The 18,980-nt window shown below is 40.8% G+C and overlaps 1 protein-coding gene across 2 annotated transcripts; it reads left to right on the top strand.

The window, feature by feature from the left end:
- Positions 1-5,088: 5,088 nt before the first annotated feature.
- LOC139124187 (zinc finger protein 836-like) lies at positions 5,089-18,575 on the top strand. 2 transcript variants are annotated; one of them, XM_070690326.1, is made up of 2 exons: positions 5,089-5,215; positions 15,794-18,575. In XM_070690326.1, exon 2 carries the CDS (start codon positions 15,918-15,920, stop codon positions 17,487-17,489), a length of 1,572 nt encoding a protein of 523 aa, XP_070546427.1. In that variant the 5' UTR covers positions 5,089-5,215; positions 15,794-15,917; the 3' UTR covers positions 17,490-18,575. The 2 variants fall into 2 exon arrangements, with proteins under 2 accessions (XP_070546427.1, XP_070546428.1); XM_070690327.1 differs by lacking the exon at positions 5,089-5,215 and adding an exon at positions 13,190-13,348.
- Positions 18,576-18,980: the final 405 nt, after the last annotated feature.

The raw sequence follows: 18,980 nt of genomic DNA, 5'->3' as shown, positions 1-18,980 counted from the left end.
GCTCATGTATACTTTTTGAACAGCTTTCTCCGTTTTTCTCAGAACAGCATATGTTTTGTAAAATGCTAGTCCAACAGCTTTCAAATTCAGGGTAAATTTTCCTGTTTGATTTGTGCTGTAGTTTTGCCCACCAACATGTAAGTGCAACATTTTACCAATTTTTTTCAGTGGCTATTTTTGGGGAAAGTCTGAAAAAAGTGACCAGGCTATATTTTATTAAGGCGACAAAAATTTCCTTGGACGCTTAAAGGGTTCATTATTACATTTAAATCTTGCATCGTAGGCCAGACTAGAATACATTTGTCAGCAATATCTACTCACATGGATTGTGCAAAATGCATTGTGTTGGCAAGGCTACCACTGAGTATTTCACCACACTAAAGGGATATGAAGGAGCACATGTTTTTGCAAAACAATAATGAAAATGCTATGAAATGTTAGAGATATTAAATTATCCATTTGAATGGAACTCTGGTAATTTGCTTTGAAGACTACTCCTTCATTCAGAATTAAAAACAAGGTTATCTGAATGTAAGCATCGATGCCCTAGCACACCACAGTGTAGATCCTGATTTTAAGTCAGTAATCAAAGATACTGGTTTTTTCCGGGCAACATTGCATTAGAGGATATGTCACCTGTTGAAATATAAAACAACATGGTAAACTTTGGTTAATATTTTTATGCCAATAGAGCTTGTAATGTCATTTTCCCATAGCATGGGTGACTTGAATTTCCTGTTTTTGTAGTTGTTTTTAGTAGTTAATATAATAAATGAATAAAATCAAGAAAAAGTCTTGTCATAAACAAGTCATTGTCAATGATATTGTCCTGGTTATTGTGTAAGTGGGTTAAATTTAACAGGTTGAAAGTCGATATTACGTACATTTGCTGATTTCAATTTGTAAAGTCCCAGTGCATTATCCTAAAAAACCTGACCATACCCCCTAGTTGTATCAGTAAAAGTAATCAACCCACATATCTATGACATACTAGTAGGGTGATGTCCATGCATCAATGTTGAAAGAAATTATTTCAAACATTGCTGTGGTAGAGCAGTAGACATGAGAAAATTGCATCACACACAAAGAATTTTTTGTCAGCACTCCTCAATGAATAGCAAATAGTGATGAAATTGGTGTTGATGATGATGATGATGATAATAGTAATTATACTAAAATATATATGAGATTTCAAAATTTAGCCACCTTTGTCAAACCTTTCAGTGCCTAAGTCAATTTTTGTGGGTCGGAGGTACGGAGGCAAGCGGACGAATAGAATCTAGGCTATAAAATATTATGCAGAAAATCTTTTTCAGATCTAGACAGTGTTTTCATATTTTTCCAAAATTTGTATTAAAAACTATTGCCAATGAAAGTTTATCGGTCTTTGGTCAAAAAGTATCGAAACAAAATTACAGTAGAATTAATTAAAAATGGTAAAATGTTGCACAAAAATTTAGGTGGGAAAATTACAACACTGAAAGGTTAAGTTACCAAGTGCAGTGATGTAATTGACTCTCCAACTGAGGTTGTTTTGGAGATAAACACTGACAGCAACACAAGGGTACTTGCATACCAAAAAAGAATGAATATTTCTGCCTCATGTCACAATGAGATGCCTTCACTTGTAAGAAAATATTAGATCTGAAAGTTTATTGCTCGAGCAGTGAACGCTGAAGGTGGCAACGAGCAGTTTGACGATATCAATGCATGAACTCCGTAGGACGATAACAATTTTTTTCTGTGACACACATATTGCTGCCATTGCAATCCCACAATCCTAGTGAGTGCCTTATCACAACCCTTGTCCTAGTTTCAATTTTTTACTTTGATCAACATTTACAAGCAATAGAGGTGTAAAGTTACTAACTTCAATAACTGTAAAATGTAAATATTAATGAAGAGACAGAAATATTTTCATTTTGAATGAAATGTATAAACGCAGCTTTCTCGGTGTCAAGAGTAACTGTTCTTACCCAAACTATGCTGGGATGAAGTTGCAGATGACGTCAGTAAGGCCAACATTTAAAGGTATGAATATTTTTATTGTTTTATTTTGGGCTAAACCTCTTGTATATTAATGATACAGGTGCCGATGTAATTGTTAACGTCCCAACGTCCATAAACATAATGACAACATGTTTCAACGAAATTATCTTTCAAATAGCGCCCTGTATGTTACTTAATAGCCTGCACATAGTTAGGAACACCTATGACGACGAAGAATATCTTAAAATCATTTTTGTAAAGAAAAACATCTACTGTGACCAGTGAAGTCCTTTTAAATGAAATTACATTCCCTGGCAATTTTTAATAATAATGATAATAATAATAATAATGATAATTTTTTTCTATAGCGTCTAAATCCACATAAAAACAGTGATCAGAGACGCTTAAATACACTTTAAAAAGTAAATGAACAAGAGCAATTTTAAAAATGTCTACAACATGAAATTTCAGATATTAAAAAGAAAATTAAAATTTTAATCAAACACAACATAAAAATCTAATTTGAAAATGTAAGTCTAAAAAGGCAGGTTTTTAGCAAACGTTTAAAACTATTAAATTTGAACATAAACGGATGCTCAGCTGAAGAGCGTTCCACAATTTGGGAGCAGCGGACACTAAAAGCTCTGTCACCATATTTCTTTGTTCTCACTCTGATCGAACACAACTTGAAATGCTCTACCGAACGTAGATTACGCCTTGGGGTGTAAAGACTTAACATTTCTGTGAGATATTTGGGGGCAGAACCATGAATACATCTGAAAGTGATTATCAAGATTTTAAAAGTAATCCTTTGATAAACTGGCAACCAGTGCAATTCCTGTAAAAGTGGAGTTGTGTGAGCATGACGATTTGAAAGGGTAACAATCCTGGCAGCAATGTTTTGTATGTGTTGAACGACTAATTGAATATTGAGGTATACCGTACAGCAAAGAATTACATATGTCGATACGGGAGGTTATTAGAGCATGAACTAACTGTTCAGTAGTTGTCCTAGACAAATATTTACAGATGAGGGCAATGCGACGAATGTGAAACATAGTGGACTGACAAATCGAGCCAACGTGGGTTTTCATAGAAAGACATGAATCAAGAAGAACAGCCAGGGACTTTGCATTACACTTAGCTGGAATCAATGCATCACCGGTACGAATTTTGCTTGCTCCACTATCAGTGGGATCATTACATGAAGAAAACAATCACAGTTTTGTCATCTTTTAGACACAGGAACTTAGAAAACATCCAGTTTCTGACATCAGAGATACATGCTTCAAGATTCGTAATTGTAACATCATAGTGTGCTCTGTGCAAAACCATATACAGTCATCTGCATAAAAGTGGTATTTACAGCCGTGCTTAGAAATCACATCACAGAGAGGAGATGTGTAAATATTGAAAAGTATAGGTCCAAGGACAGAACCTTGAGGTACACCAGTATCAACGGAATAACTTTACAAGGTGATTTAGCAGATTCTACAATTACACATTGTCTACGATTTGAAAGATATGACTTAAACCAACTTAACGCAGTACCAGTGATACCAAGGCGATACTGTAAGCGATTTAACAAAATAGTGTGATTGACAGTGTCAAAAGCAGCTGAAAGGTCTAGAAAAATGACGGATACATCATGCTTGGAGTCCAGAGCAAGTAAAACGTCATTGTTACTTTTGAGAGAGAGCAGTCTCAGTGCTATAACCAGGTTTATAAACAGATTGTAAAGGTTCATCTAAAAAATTACAAGAATGTCTTTAGTCTAATGGAAACAATACGTTCCAGAACTTTCGATAGAAATGGCAAGTTTGACACAGGACGGAATTTTTTTAAGAAGTTACAATCTAATGTGGATTTTTTCAGCAAGGGTTTAACAACAGCTTGTTTAAAACAATTGGGTACCAACCCCGTACTTGGTGAATTGCTACAAATTTCAGTGATGAAAGGTAACAGAACTGGAATAACAACTTTATCCTTCGAGATCCCGGTGGGGACAGGATCAAGACAGCCCGGCAATACAGCAAGTGGACGAGGGCGATGAGCTGATAATCTTATTAACCTCATTCACTGTAGTACACTGAAATGAATCTAAATCGACACTCAGGCCCTGAAGAAGATGATGGTAACCGTGACTGAGATGTATTTGTGTTTGTTAATGTAAACTTTTAAGCTGAGAGTTTGAACACGGTTTAAAAAGAACTGGGCAAATCTGTTTGCAAGTTCAGCCAAGTCACCATGATCAGGTAGCGGTATTGAGTTCTTTTTGTATCCGAGAAGCCTTGAACACAGTCACCCGTGATCTATTCAGCTCTGGGACTATTCGCCTATAGACGTGTGTACATATGCCTGAGAAAGGCATATGTACACACGTCTATAGCGAATAGTCCCAGAGCTGCATGAATAGATCACGGGTGACTGTGCCTTGAAACATCATTGAATAGCTGCTTCTGATCACCAGAACAACTTCCAACTACACCGGCATAGTGAGTTCTCTTTGCTCTGTCGATTTGACGCACGACATTGTTTCGGCAATTTCTGTACACCTGGTGATGAACTTCTAGACGAGAATTTCTCCAAACTCTTTTTTGATTTCATTCTTTCTTGTCTCGCTTTAATAATGAAATCACTTATCCATGGAACCCGTTGTCGGTTTGGAACCAATCGCTTCCGTTTAGGTGCGTAAGAATGACAATTTTTGTGCAAGTTTATTGGCTCAACCCACAGTCACTCGTGATCAGTCTATTCCGCTCGGCGTCTATTCCCCCATAGACGTGTGTACATATGCCTGAGAAAAACCGGTTTTTCTCAGGCATCCCTACACACGTCTATGGGGGCATAGACGCTGAGCGGAATAGACTGATCACGAGTGACTGTGGCTCAACCCTATTGTGATATAACCAAAATCATGTTGTGGGCAAGCATAAAAACTTGTTGTTTAACATCATTCCTTGGTGTTACATACAAGTGAAATTTATCTGTGCCACTAACATTGGTAAACGTGGCCGTGGCGTAAACCCCATCTGGGGCGCCACCACTGGCTGGGTGGACTGATAACACGAATCCGAAACAGAATGCAAAACCGAAAGTCACCTTCAACGCTCACTCGCAAGTAGAAGCTACTTACATGTACACCGCTAGTCAACGTGAAAGATTTCCGCTGGAAAATATCACTCGGGAGGCGATAAAGTCCTTGATTTAGAATGCGCATGTAATAGTAAGTGTTGATCAAGACTGATGAACGTCAAGCTTTTTCACAGCGGTCCTGTTTAATAGCGTCAGGCCACCTGTGTTAATGCATGAAGCTAGCTGCAGTACAGTAGCTCGAGGTTTTGCCTGGGTATTTGGGTCGGACGGCAAAACCAGAGTTTTGCCGTCCGACCCAAATACCCAGGCAAAACCTCGAGCTACTGTACTGCAGCTAGCATGAAGCTAGAAACACTGGCGTGATGTTTTCTGGGTAGTTTCTATAAGTGTAGTTTATGCTACGTTCCGACGTTCTCTTCCGTAGCCTAATCACTATAGTGATTAGGCTACGGAACGTCGGAACGTCAGAACGTAGCATAAACTACACTTATAGAAACTACCCAGAAAACATCACGCCTGTGGCTAGAAACGAAAATTCTAGCTCCATTTTAAGGAGCTCGAGCACTCAATCGTTGACCGAGTCCCCACATACTCACAGTTGACCATATAGTGATAGGTCGCATCGGATCCACTCTTTTTACTAAGTTTAGTGCCTTTTCGGACTCTTTGAATTTCTGTATAATTGGTCGATAGTTTTGATTTTCATGGTGAAAATTGTGTTTTACCCTCCCAGCGTTACATTCACACATGTCACACAAAAGGGCCTCCAGCACAGTGAGAGACAAGTGAATACCCATTGAGCCATTGTTTGTGTTATATTGTACCGATAATGACGGGTGTCAAATTTAGTGTCAAACAGTACAGTCAAACAGTTGGCATGACCCCGACTACACCTTCGAGGGTCTATGGCCTTACCTACAGTCGCATTGAGTGTCCACTTTGCATGTGGAATGCGCAATTACGCTGGTGAACACTCCGAGCACCTTTGGCGTAGCCGAGGCATAGTATATTATCGGGCGCACGGGTGTATAGCCATGCGTACCGTGCTGTGTGTTCCCAGCGTGATACGGCCTGTGGTTGGGTAGTCTGGTTCCCTGCCCCCTTTCTACTGTAACGCCCCTCCCTGTAGAGATTTTATCTTGAAGCGTCCCTCACGTGGCCAAGACGTGTGAAGGTCATTGACTCAGATCGTACGAGAAGCAGATAAGAGATAGTGTTGTTGGCGGTCTAGCGCCCTCTATTGGACTTGTTGAACATTTGTGTACTTCTGGGTTTCCCAGCATGCTTTGAGTTTACATATTAGCTGTAATGGCGGTTTACCCGCGTGGTTGATGTTGGCTGAATAAAGCAATCGAAACGAACACACTTTACCGGACACGTCTTCGTTCCTTTGCTGTAGGCAGGAAACTTGGTGTCAGGAGTGGGATCGATGAAGACATTCACTTAGGTTTTCAAGCTGTGAGTACGAATATTATCTGCCTATTGAGCAAACTCAGATTTGAGGTTGATTCAACTTTCATTCAAGCATGGCTTCCAACCTGAAACGCACCGAACTCAAACTGGTTGGTAATATGTCCGAGAACTTCAAGAACTTTGAGCTAAGATTTGATGATTACTGTGTACAAGCTGACTACCGGGACCTAACAAAAGACCCACATACTGAGAGGATGGAGTATTACAAAAAACCTCAACTTGAAATAGCTGCATTGCGATCGGCCATGCCCGATGAGGCCCTTCAAGTGATTCGTTACACGATAGAGCCACAGATACCGGACGGTGACAAAACAAAACCATGGGTATGGATGGAGAAATTGCGCACACATTACACTGGGTCTGTTGGAAGTGCACTCATGACTGATAGATTCAAATTTTGGAACATGAGTCAAAGCTCACATGAGTCAGTTCAGGACTGGGAAGTGAAAGTGAGACAAGCGGTAGCCTCTGTGAATATGCAGCCCTGATGGATGAGATGTGCAGAGACAAATTTGTATTTGGATTACATGACAATACGATAAGAACTGAACTCCTCAAAACACATTTAAAGGCAGACGGAACCAAGAAAACCATATCAGATGTTGTAAGAGAGGCCAAAGCGCTTGAGTCAGCTCAGAAAGCAAACAAACTTATCGTTGACACATCAAGAGGGATGGAAGAACATGTTAATTGGACCAGGCATAGAGATATGAGACTGAAACGTGAGCCAGGCACCTGTCATTGGTGCGGAGATCGCCGGGGTAGCCATCCCTGGAGAATCTGCCCAGCCAGGGGAAAGACCTGTACAAAGTGTGGGGGCAACGACCACTTTGCTAGAGTATGTCTGGAACAAGGTAACAAAACCATGCGTGCTCCACCAAACAGTGAGCTGAAGACAAACACATCATCCCGTGGCCGGGACCAAGCAAACAGAAATAACAGGATGCGAGCACAACAAGCCAGTCGTAAAGACCAGCGGACACAGGCTGTTAACCAGCTACAATCATGGGAGACTTTGCCTGACACACACTACACTGATGGCTACCAAGATGATCACCAACACCAAGAACAGCAGATATACTCACTTGAGGCACAGGTACACAAAGTAGATACCAAATTATCAGGAAAGAGATACTACGTCGATTTATTGATGTCAAACAATGGCACACAATTTGCTCCAGTTAGATTTCAAATTGACACAGCAGCCACATGCAACACAATCTCAGATCAGTCGCTGCAGACATTAATACCTGGAACGAAAGTCATGCGCTCACCATACTTACTCTATCCATATGGCAACTCAAGGCCATTGAAGCCAGCTGGTCAAGTTGACCTGATATGTGAAAGACAGAACAAATATGAGACATTAACTTTCCAAGTACTTCCGTCCACTGTAATGGGGAACAAACCTGCCCTCCTCTCAGGACATGACTGTGAAAGGCTAGGACTCGTCAAGATACATGCTGATGAAGTATTTTCTCTCTCCAAAGAACTACGCAATGTTAAAGAGAGTGATCCAAGCGATTTACCAGGTTACAGGTATATAGAGTCAACCCTTGATTCACCAGCTACTTGCAACCACGTTGCAGCTGCACACAACAATGAGCCCAGCAAGTGCAAACCTACTCCACTGCCGTCATGTCAGATCAAAATACCGGCTGGCAGACACCTTCCTCCACCAGGCCAACTGCGCAAAGAAGACATCATCAAGGAATACGCGGAAAACTTTGAAGGGATAGGTGAACTAGGCCCTCCAGTACATTTTAAAGTAAGAGAGAACGTCTCTCCAACACAAGTACCTATACATAGAGTACCGGTAGCGAAACGTGAAAAAGAAAAAGCTGCACTAGACAAATATGTAGAAGAGGGCATACTGATGAAGGTAGATGAACCTACCCCATGGTGCTCTAACGTGCTGATACGTGAAACGCCAAGGAAATTCAGAGTGTGTATAGACCCAAGTCAAACTGTTAACAAGGCTATCCTGAGACCAATATACCAAATGCCAACCCTAAATGAACAACTACACAAATTGTGTAATGCGAAGTGTTTTTCACTCATTGATGTACGTGAAGGTTTCCTACATATTCCCCTTGACGAAGAATCATCCATGATGACGACAATGCACACATCTTACGGATGGTACAGATGGCTTCGCTTGCCATTTGGCATCACAAGTGCACCAGAGGAGTTCCAGATGAGACTAATGGCAGCAATTGAGGGTCTCGACGGGATTCTATCAATAGCTGATGATCTCCTTGTTTTTGGAGAAGGAAATACATATGAAGAGGCTGAACGTGACCATGACCGTCAATTAGTTGCCTTTGGAGCGATCTGCTCAAAAGAACATTAAATACCCACCAAGCAAACTTCAATTCAAACTTAAGGAAATTAAGTTTGTTGGCAACGTCATTACTGACAGCGGAATTAAAGCAGACCCTGACAAAGTTGCTGCGATCACGGACATGCCCAGGCCAAGAAACAAAGCAGGTTTACTGCGATTTATTGGAATGGTGAACTACTTATCCCCTTTCTGCGAAAACCTGAGTGCCACAATCAGACCTATCACAATGTTGACCCAGAATGGGGTACCCTTCAGCTGGTCAGAAGCTCAAGAATCATCATTTCAGAAAGCAAAAGAGCTGATTGCCACTGCCCCTGTACTACAGTACTATGACCTACGCAAGCCTGTGATACTACAGGTAGATGCCAGTGATGAAGGCCTGGGCGGTGCCATACTTCAGCCGAATAACACAGGAAAATTGCAGCCAGTGGCGTTTACCTCATGCAGCATGAGCCCTACAGAACAGCGATACTCACAGATTGAAAAAGAATGCCTCGCAATCTGTAACGCATTTGAGAAATTTGATCAGTGGTTGTATGGCAAGACAGACATAGAGGTACATACTGACCACCAACCATTGGAGACAATCATGAAGAAAGCACTCAACAAAGCGCCAGCCAGATTACAGAGAATGTTAATGAGATTGCAACGCTACAGGTTCAATGTCGCCTACAGGAGAGGCACATCACTACACCTAGCTGATACACTTTCCCGTGCAGCACTTCCTACACCAGTTGAATGTAAAGTTACTGGCTTTGAGGTATTCAGGGCAGAACTGGAACCTGACTTCTACAAACCCAACACAAGACTCTTGAAAGATACTGAGAAACTCCTCCAGGAAGAGACAGTAAAAGATCCATATCTTTCCAAGCTCCACACAGTCATAACATCTGGTTGGCCAAACCAGAGAGAATCTTTACCTGACAGTCTACGCCCATTCTGGGGCTACAGAGATGAGCTGACAACTCAAAATGGATTAGTATACAAAGGAAACTTGGTAGTGATTCCACAATCCATGTACTCAGAAATGCTACACAAAATACATGCAAATCACTTCGGAGCCGAATCAAACAGTCGCATGGCCAGAGAAGTTTTGTTTTGGCCAGGCATGAGGAAATCGATTCAGGATATGTGTGATGCATGCAGCATATGTGCACAGTATGGGAAAACAGCTCCCAAGGAGCCGATGAAATCACTGCCAATACCGACTCTGCCCTGGCAGCTGATAAGTCAAGACTTGTTCACCTTTGAAGGGAAATCTTACCTAGTTACAGTATGCCACTACTCAGACTGGATTGAAGTTGATGAGCTTGAGGACACACTATCTTCAACAATAGTAAACAAAACCAAGGCCCATTTTGCAAGGTATGGAGTTCCCAGGATATGTCACACAGACAATGGGCCACAATTTATAAGCAAAGAATACGCAGAGTTTGCCCATGACTATGGTTTCAATCACACAACCTCATCTCCCTATCATCCAAAAGGGAATGGAAGAGCAGAAGCTGCTGTTGCCGTGTCAAAGTCAATGCTGAAAAAGTCCGCTGATTTTCCCAGTGCACTACTCAACTACAGAAACACGCCCCCCAAAGGTCACTCATATTCGCCTGCTCAGCGAATGATGTCCAGACGGACACGCACCCTACTTCCCACATCAGAGCAATTACTCCAACGACAAGTAATAGATGACGAAAAAGTATCTCAAGAGATAAAGAACAAGAGATTGACAAGCAAAGAGCATTATGATAGATCTGCAGGACCAGAGCACAAGCCAATCAAAGTGGGAAACTATGTATATGTAAAACCCCCACCACACTTGAGAGGTAAACCATGGACATATGGACAGGTCATCCACCATGATGAGTCAAGGTCGTACACAGTTAAAACACCCTGGGGTCAAGTGAGACGGAATCGAGTGCAGGTCAAGCCAGCGGCACCTCCATCACCTGACCTTTTGAACCTACGAAAGCCCATGCCACTATCACCAATATCTACAACTTCCATGAACGTGACCAGAGCAATGAACTCTGGTGACAGTGCAAAGCAAAGTCAGACGTTACAACTCCCAACAACATACACAACTAAGAAAGACATCAGTGACAATGCTGACACACCCGTGACAGAGCAACAAACCACCAATCACCAGTCCGTGCCAATGGCAACTGAGCAGATGATCTCTCCAGCCAGTCAACAAAGTCCTCGGATTCAAGGGCAAACTGTGAGAACCAGAACAAGGATCTCCCACCTACCATCAAAATATAAAGACTATATCATGTAAACATGTACCAGCTATGCAGGGTGTCCACAAAAGGGCAGAATAATCCCTGGAAACCTGCAGTGATGTCTTGGTAGTCCACCCAAGCTTCATACAGACTACCCGTTGTTAAAGTTGTTGGTCTTATTAGTAGTAAAAAAAAAAAAAAAAAAAAAATTCAAAAGAGAGACTTATGATGAAGATTAGCAAATACTGGAACTCATCAAACTTATTGTCAGGATGGAAATCACTCAAAGTAACACTTGTATTAGATGTTATTGTTGGTGTTATGGTTAGTTGAAGACACATTTTCTTTTGTTGAAGGAGAGGAGATGTTGGCGGTCTAGCGCCCTCTATTGGACTTGTTGAACATTTGTGTACTTCTGGGTTTCCCAGCATGCTTTGAGTTTACGTATTAGCTGTAATGGCGGTTTACCCGCGTGGTTGATGTTGGCTGAATAAAGCAATCGAAACGAACACACTTTACCGGACACGTCTTCGTTCCTTTGCTGTAGGCAGGAAACTGTGTGATAGTTTAATTAATTATTGGTTAAGATTTCATTGAGAACAATCGAGAATGGGATATTCCATGGTGTGATCTTATTTAATCTTAAGAAACAATCAAAGACTGGCGGGAAAATTACCACGTGATAACTTTTGGTAATTATGTAAGTTTGAAGATGTATTTAACTTTGTAGAGAGCTTAGACTAGAGAGAGACGGAGACTTGAGATCAGATCGTTGACAGTGAACGACACGGTCGCCATCTTGCAATAAAGTACAAGGTTGTGTTACAATCAACATCTTGGTGTGTCAGCTTCAGTTACTGAAAGCATTACGATCCAGACTGGTACCTCTCAACTCGTAATTCCCCTAACTACGAGCGCAACACTACGAAAAGGGTCAGGTATGCGCCATTCTATTCATGGCACTGACTGGACGACACTATGGAACATGTTGATTGGCTGAGGGGAGCACGTGCGTCTGCTGCCGCAGTGTTACATGTTGTTTCAAATTTCAAAAACAAACAAAAAACTAACTCGGATTCTGTCATTTGGATGAAGTATGCTCTTTCACAAATAAATCACCTCGTACGACGTTTTGCATAATGAAACAGATTGATTTTTGAAGACTTGTGTATTAAATGTTCAGGTAACCGCCCTCCCTGCTTTGTTGCTGAGTTACTGTCAAGGGCGCAGTCATTTCGAACATTCCAGCTTGACATCACATGCCACGGGCATCTGCCATTTTGCCCAAAGTCTGGGCAAAATGGCTGGCGCATACCTGACCCTTTTCGTTAGCACAGCACAGACAGTGGTAGAAAGGGGGCAGGGAACCAGACTAGTGGTTGGGAGGCCGTATCATGCCGGGAACAATCTCCACACACAGATTGAAGCACAGTGTGGTGTGGCATGGATAATTCAAACTAAGCTAGAGGGTCTCTGAGTCGTTGACCGCGCTCCCCTACCAATCTGTGTTGCAGACGAATTTAAATATTTCAAACTGGGACTTCTTTCAGTCCTGCGTGCACGCGCCCAACTGGTTCAATAAACGCAGCAGAAATAGCAGATTTCTGATAGGAGCTACCAGCTAGAGATCGCACTTTCCACACACTGGTAAAAATGATATATGGTACACTACTAAAATAATAAATAGTCTGCTAAAACTTCAACAATCACGTCTGCAAAGCTGACAGCCATTGGGGCAGACAATTCACATCCGTGTAACCTAGAGCAAGGTCTGTATTTTGCAAGTGTTCACAGAATCGAGGATTGGTATTGAAACTAGTATATCATTCTTTACCTAATTTTTATTGGTTCGAAATATTGTATATAAAAAAGACAGAAAATGTATATCATGGAAAATGCGCAATACCCAAAAAGTTGGTGAAAACCGTCGGCAATGGCAGTGTCAGCGTGGCTTCTGCTGAGACTACCTAGCTAAGTTATAATTTTCCACTCCGCTTCAATCTCTGCACAGAGAATGATGGCTAGGGTGTATGCACAGTTGCGTGTGGTTCGATACTCGGCGGCCTCTGTGTGGTATGCATTAGAACAAGGCCAGGGCTCTTTATGCATGCCACACAGCGGCAGCCATGTATCAGACCACACGCGACTGGGTGTGTACATGTACATATGCAAATGAAGTACCCTCCTTTCAGACGCAACTGGGTGTATAATACATATGCAAAAGGTATAGATACACTTGTTCACCTCTTATGTGCGTAATTTTTACTTTTCCATGGACCCTTGGGTGACCACTATACACCTCTTACACTGTGGGTGAACATATTTGTTTGATCATAGACTCTCGAGAAAAACGGGACACGCAACTGCTGAGGTTTCTTTGTGCGATCTATCTTGGAATACATTAAAGTTTATTTGCCAAGCATTCCCCAACAACAATACTTTGTACTTAACACTGAATCTCATTAACGATCAAACTGACGTTCTGAATATGTACACTTTGCTCTTGCATGGCACGTTCCGAGTAATGACACAGAGAATTTTGAGGGTTTTTTGATACTAGTCATGGTGAATGTTCTGGTAACGATAAAGATCACATTTTGGATTCAAGCCGAAGCCAACGGGAAAAAACCAGACGATAAAAACAGTGTACATTTAGCCGGCCATAGATGCTACAGAAAACTCTTGCTAGATATCGACAATATAAGTTTACATTCCCTACCATAAAAATCTCCGATAACAACAAACATTTACAAGTTAGACAGGTTTACACTTCCCCAGTCCTGCGAAACGAAAATCTAACCTTTATTTCATCTGTCACGCAACATTTGACGAAAATCAGGCAACACAAAAAATGACTACTCCATCGGAGCTCAAATACAAGACCTCTAACATTTTGGTACTGTTTTAGCCTAAAGAAAGACCAAAGTTCGGATAAGCTACACATGTTTACATCCGCAAAGTACTAGAAAATACATTTGTAACACTGACTTTCGCTGTCAGGAGAAACTTCGCGATAATCGGGACTATCCATCTGTTGATGGAGTCAGAAGCGGTAAGGTAGACATGCATTTACACAAAGCTGAACGCTGTCCTCGTAAATTTGGCCGTTCACAGTTTTCAAACAACAACATTTCAGTAGTTAACGTACATACTTTACCGAATCATGGAGCACTCCTCGCACAGAAAATATTCCGACGGTTAAAAAACTGCAAAAACGAGGGAAAATTCGGAGATACACGGACGATTGCAGAATGTAAACAACTCTGTGATGTCAACTGCTGTTAAGTCTGGAACTGCAGCGGTATGTGTTTCGGATTTCTATTCGAAACTTTGTCACTTTACAGCAACATACTGACTCCCTGCAGACTTCTAGTTGCATTGAATCTCGCTACCAATATGTAAAAAGTACTTTAAAACCATTTTGACGAATTGTTCTCAAAATAGTTGTAACACTTTTATTTCTAAAAATGGACTTGCGGGTAATCCGAAATAACTTGTACCGGTAATCTGAAAACATTATTACCGTATACCCACATGTGTCTATGAACCGGACGTTGTGCAGTCGATCGGGTCCAGCTTCATTCGTCCCTGACCCATTAACACCTCTTAATTATTCCAAGTAGGATCGCACGCTGCTAATCCCATAGACCCTTTGTTCTCTATCGCAGTTGCCTGTCCCGTTTTTCTCGAGGGTCTATGGTTTGATCCAAAAACATGTTGTTTTTCAAGTGGACTTTCTTGACAATAACAAAGCTTTTTGTTATATTTTACATAAATTGTTTTACATTGAATGCCTACGTCACGGTCCCGCTATGATTACATAGAGGGACCGTGCCTAGGTACAATTGTCAAACAGAAAATTTCTATGACACGACACGTTTAGCATGTTTTCAGGTACAGTTATAAGTTACAAACCTGTGCATTTACTTTCTCACCATCAGAATGACGACTCAATGGCCTTTAACCCTTTCAATGCTGTAATCTTTCCTGCCAAAATTTAAGTGCAACCTTTTTGCTAATTTTCATGAATTCTTCTCTTATTTTTTGATAATTTTTGACAAAATTGACATTTTTTTCATTGGCTAAACGTTTTTAACAAATTTTTGAAAAAATCTGAAAAAAATTGCTTTGGGTATACTTATAAAGGCGACCGAAGAGTAAAATGTGACTTTTGGGCTAACGGTAATATTTCAGTATTGACGTGACATCAGTACTCTGCCTCTTGTAAATCAATCCTTCAAGTATACCCATTTTATTGAAGTTCTGACAAAAGATTGTTAGCTCACATATTACCACATCACATGGTAACATAGTAGACCTTTGTATAGGCAAGAATAGTGTCAGTTGTCTGTATGTCCCTCTACATCAAAAACTTGAAAACCGCTCTACCTGCCGTCTTGGTATTTGTGTCCATTTGCTGCATCATTTGACGAATTTGGTGGAGTTTTTCAAATGATCATGTTCCTGTCAAAAGTGTGCAAATGATGTCAAAACTTCAAAATCAGCCAAAATGTTGTAACTGCCAACTAGGTTGGGTAAATATTTGGTACTTTTGCAGATGTTACTTGGAATGATTATAGTTAGAATATGTTCAAATTGTAATGAAATCTATGATGTAGCATTTTAAAGTCTTGAGTACTAGTGACTCAATCTTTATTTCTCATTGCAGGTCCAGATTGTATCAGTAACCACAATACAGTTTGACCAAACTTGAACAACAACAGGTTCCTATTGTAATAGCTCAGCCCATTATTGAAGAAAAGATCAACAAACAAACAGGAACGACAATAGAAATGAGTAATCCTAAGGCCAAGAAGAAAGGTCAGACAAATGGATCATCATTGGACTGTGGGGTGTGTGGAAAAGTCTTCAAAATGCCCAGCATTCTCAAAGTACACATGAGAATTCACTCGGATGAAAAACCCTACATCTGCAAAATATGTGGTAGGAATTTCACCACCAAGAACAACCTAGACATTCATCTGCAAGTTCACTCAAAGGCAAGACCATATGTCTGTACAGTGTGTGGCACGAGTTTTAAAAGAAATGACATCCTCACGAGGCATATGAAAATTCACTCCAATAATCTACTGTTTGCCTGTGAAGTATGCCACAAAGCATTTAAGTATAGAGACAGCCTTCGTAAACACATTGGAATGCATGCCACTGAAAAGAACTTCATATGTGAAGTGTGCAACAAAAGCTTCGCAGACAAGATCAGGTTGAAACGCCACGCCAAGACCCATGATGAGTCCCCAACTCACATTTGTGAAATTTGTGGGAAAAAGTTGAAGGATAGCGGAGCATTAAGAGGTCACTATTTACTTCATAAAGCTAACTACCCGGAAGATAAGAGGGTCTTAAACTGCAGAGCCTATCCATGCAATGTATGTGGGAAGAATTTTGGAGAAAAATCGTCACTCATTCGTCACAGCCTAATTCACAAGAATGAGAAACCGTTTGCTTGCAAAGTGTGCGGGAAATGTTTCACTGATAAAGGGTACCTGCCTGTGCATATGCAAATTCATGCAGATAAAAACCAGCACGTGTGTGAAGTTTGTGGCAAAAGTTTTAAATGGAAACAATCCCTGGCACGGCATCTGAGAGTTCATTCTGGAGAACAGTTCACATGTGGTGTCTGTGGAAACGACTTTGTGCAACAATCTGACCTAAAACGTCATTCCTTGATGCACTCTGGTATTAAGGCTTTTTACTGTAAGGTCTGTGGTAAGAACTTTGCCACAAATCGTAACCTTGGCCTTCACATTTTGGTTCATACTAAGGAGAAGTTATTTAATTGTACCTCGTGTGACATGGGTTTCTCTCAAGCTTGTCAGATGAAAGCTCACGTCAGAAAGGTTCACACAATGAGCGAGTGCAAAAAGTATGGAAAGACGCTAGATTATCATGAGCTCACTTTTTCTGGACAAACAACTGCTACACCATTAGAATGCACAGTTTGCAAGCGGACTTATACCCAGGTATATCAACTCATGCGTCATCTTGGAATCCCAAAATCGAAAATTTCATTTCATTGCAAAGTGTGTGGCAAAAGTTTTAATGATAGCAGCTCACTGCTACGTCACATGCGGATTCACACAGGGCAAAAACCTTGTGAGTGCAAAATATGTGGCAAATGTTTCAGGGTTCAGGGACAACTCAAGCGTCACATCAGGATCCACACAAACGAAAAGCCGTACGAGTGCAAAGAGTGTGGTAAGAGATTTAATCAAAGTGGAAGCCTGAAAGGACACTCTCGGGTTCATTCTGAAGAAAGGCCATACATCTGTGAAGAGTGCGGGGCATCCTTCAAATGGAAAGAAAATTTAAAATATCATATGCGGACTCACAAGAAATCAGCGTAGGATTTATCCATTTGACAATCTTTAAAGGGACAAAGAGGCTCACATTTAGCTATTTTTCATGAATTTTGTTTGAAAAATAGTTGTGTTGTTTGACTTCTTGAAACATGCTGAAATAATGGTCAACTGCACACAACCTGAACTACATTTGCAGCCAGATAAATTGAACATTCAGTGAAATATTTTTATGGTGTGTACCAAAAAATCAAGTTCAAAAATTCAATTATCCATCTCTGACCATGCATAGCTGAACATACACTGTTACATAATGCTTGGATCTCATTCAAGATTTTGTAATGAAATCTTCATTGGGCAGTGCCTTTCATATAGATACGGATGGAAACTTCGCCTTACTGGCCTTAAATTGTGATGATGTTTATTTGTCATAGGAAAAATCGAGTCGGAAAAATTAAATAATCTGTTTGAATTCAGCTAAAATGGAACTTTTCTCACTCTTTTGGAGTTCTGTACCGTCATCTTTTTTAAGTCCCCGCAAGCGGGGACTTTATGGGTTAGGTCATGTCCGTCCCGGCGTCCTTCCGTCCGTGCACCTGTCATCAACGATTTCTGTGGCATCTGTGAAGCGATCGTTTTGTAACTGGGCATAAATGTAGTACCATATGGTCTCTTGATGCACAGTCCTTATATTCTCAAAATAATTCAATTTAGTCACCAAAATTACTCTTGATGTCTTTTATTCAGACTTTTTTTCTCTGAATCCGAATCTGAAGCCAATGTTTGGATCATGTAAATACACTGATGACGTAAATCACCGGACTGTACGATTATTTATGGGGGAGACGCTAGCAAAGGTTGTAGTCGATTCCAAAAGGTATTTCGCTGGACTGGTGACGGTTTCGGTTGGTCAGTTTTAGGAGTTTTAGGCGTCAAGCGTTGTCTGTCGTGATGAACGAGAGCCACAGAAAGCTTTAGTAATTTGCAAAAAATGTCATCTCGTCAGTTTTAAACGTCATCGTTGACAAGCACTACGGTTGTTTAAAATAATGGTATGGTCAGACGATTTGAATCGCTGGTGATCACATGCAGTGAACACGTGCTCTGAAATGTGGCTGTTTGACAAAGTTATCTATCTGTTTGGGATTAATAGAATACCACACCCCAACGGGTTGGGATGGAATGTCTCACACGAGTTTGGGAATTCTATCTTCGGCTCGTGTGAGACAGAATTCCCCAACAAGTGTGAGACATTCCATCCCAACCCATTGGGGTGTGGGATTATTTTTCTCACGTTCCTCCAATATCTTTAGAAAATTGCATTTTATTGTGGTAGGTTTATACTATCAAAAACCAGCACCCAATTGCACTTGTTTTATTTGTAATTGTATCATTCCGCAAAGAAAAATGAAGTTCCTTTCATTGATGAGCATATCCAACACGTTAACATGTATATTACCGATATGGCAATTTTGTTTTGTTGGTCAGCCACAAAATTCTCCAGGTCATTTGAGGAAAATGTTGCGGAACAGCTCTGTT

Source organism: Ptychodera flava, assembly GCF_041260155.1.
Source record: "Ptychodera flava strain L36383 chromosome 23 unlocalized genomic scaffold, AS_Pfla_20210202 Scaffold_23__1_contigs__length_28996876_pilon, whole genome shotgun sequence".
In the NCBI taxonomy this organism is placed as follows: domain Eukaryota; kingdom Metazoa; phylum Hemichordata; class Enteropneusta; family Ptychoderidae; genus Ptychodera; species Ptychodera flava.
This window is presented reverse-complemented; position numbering and strand designations above follow the sequence as displayed.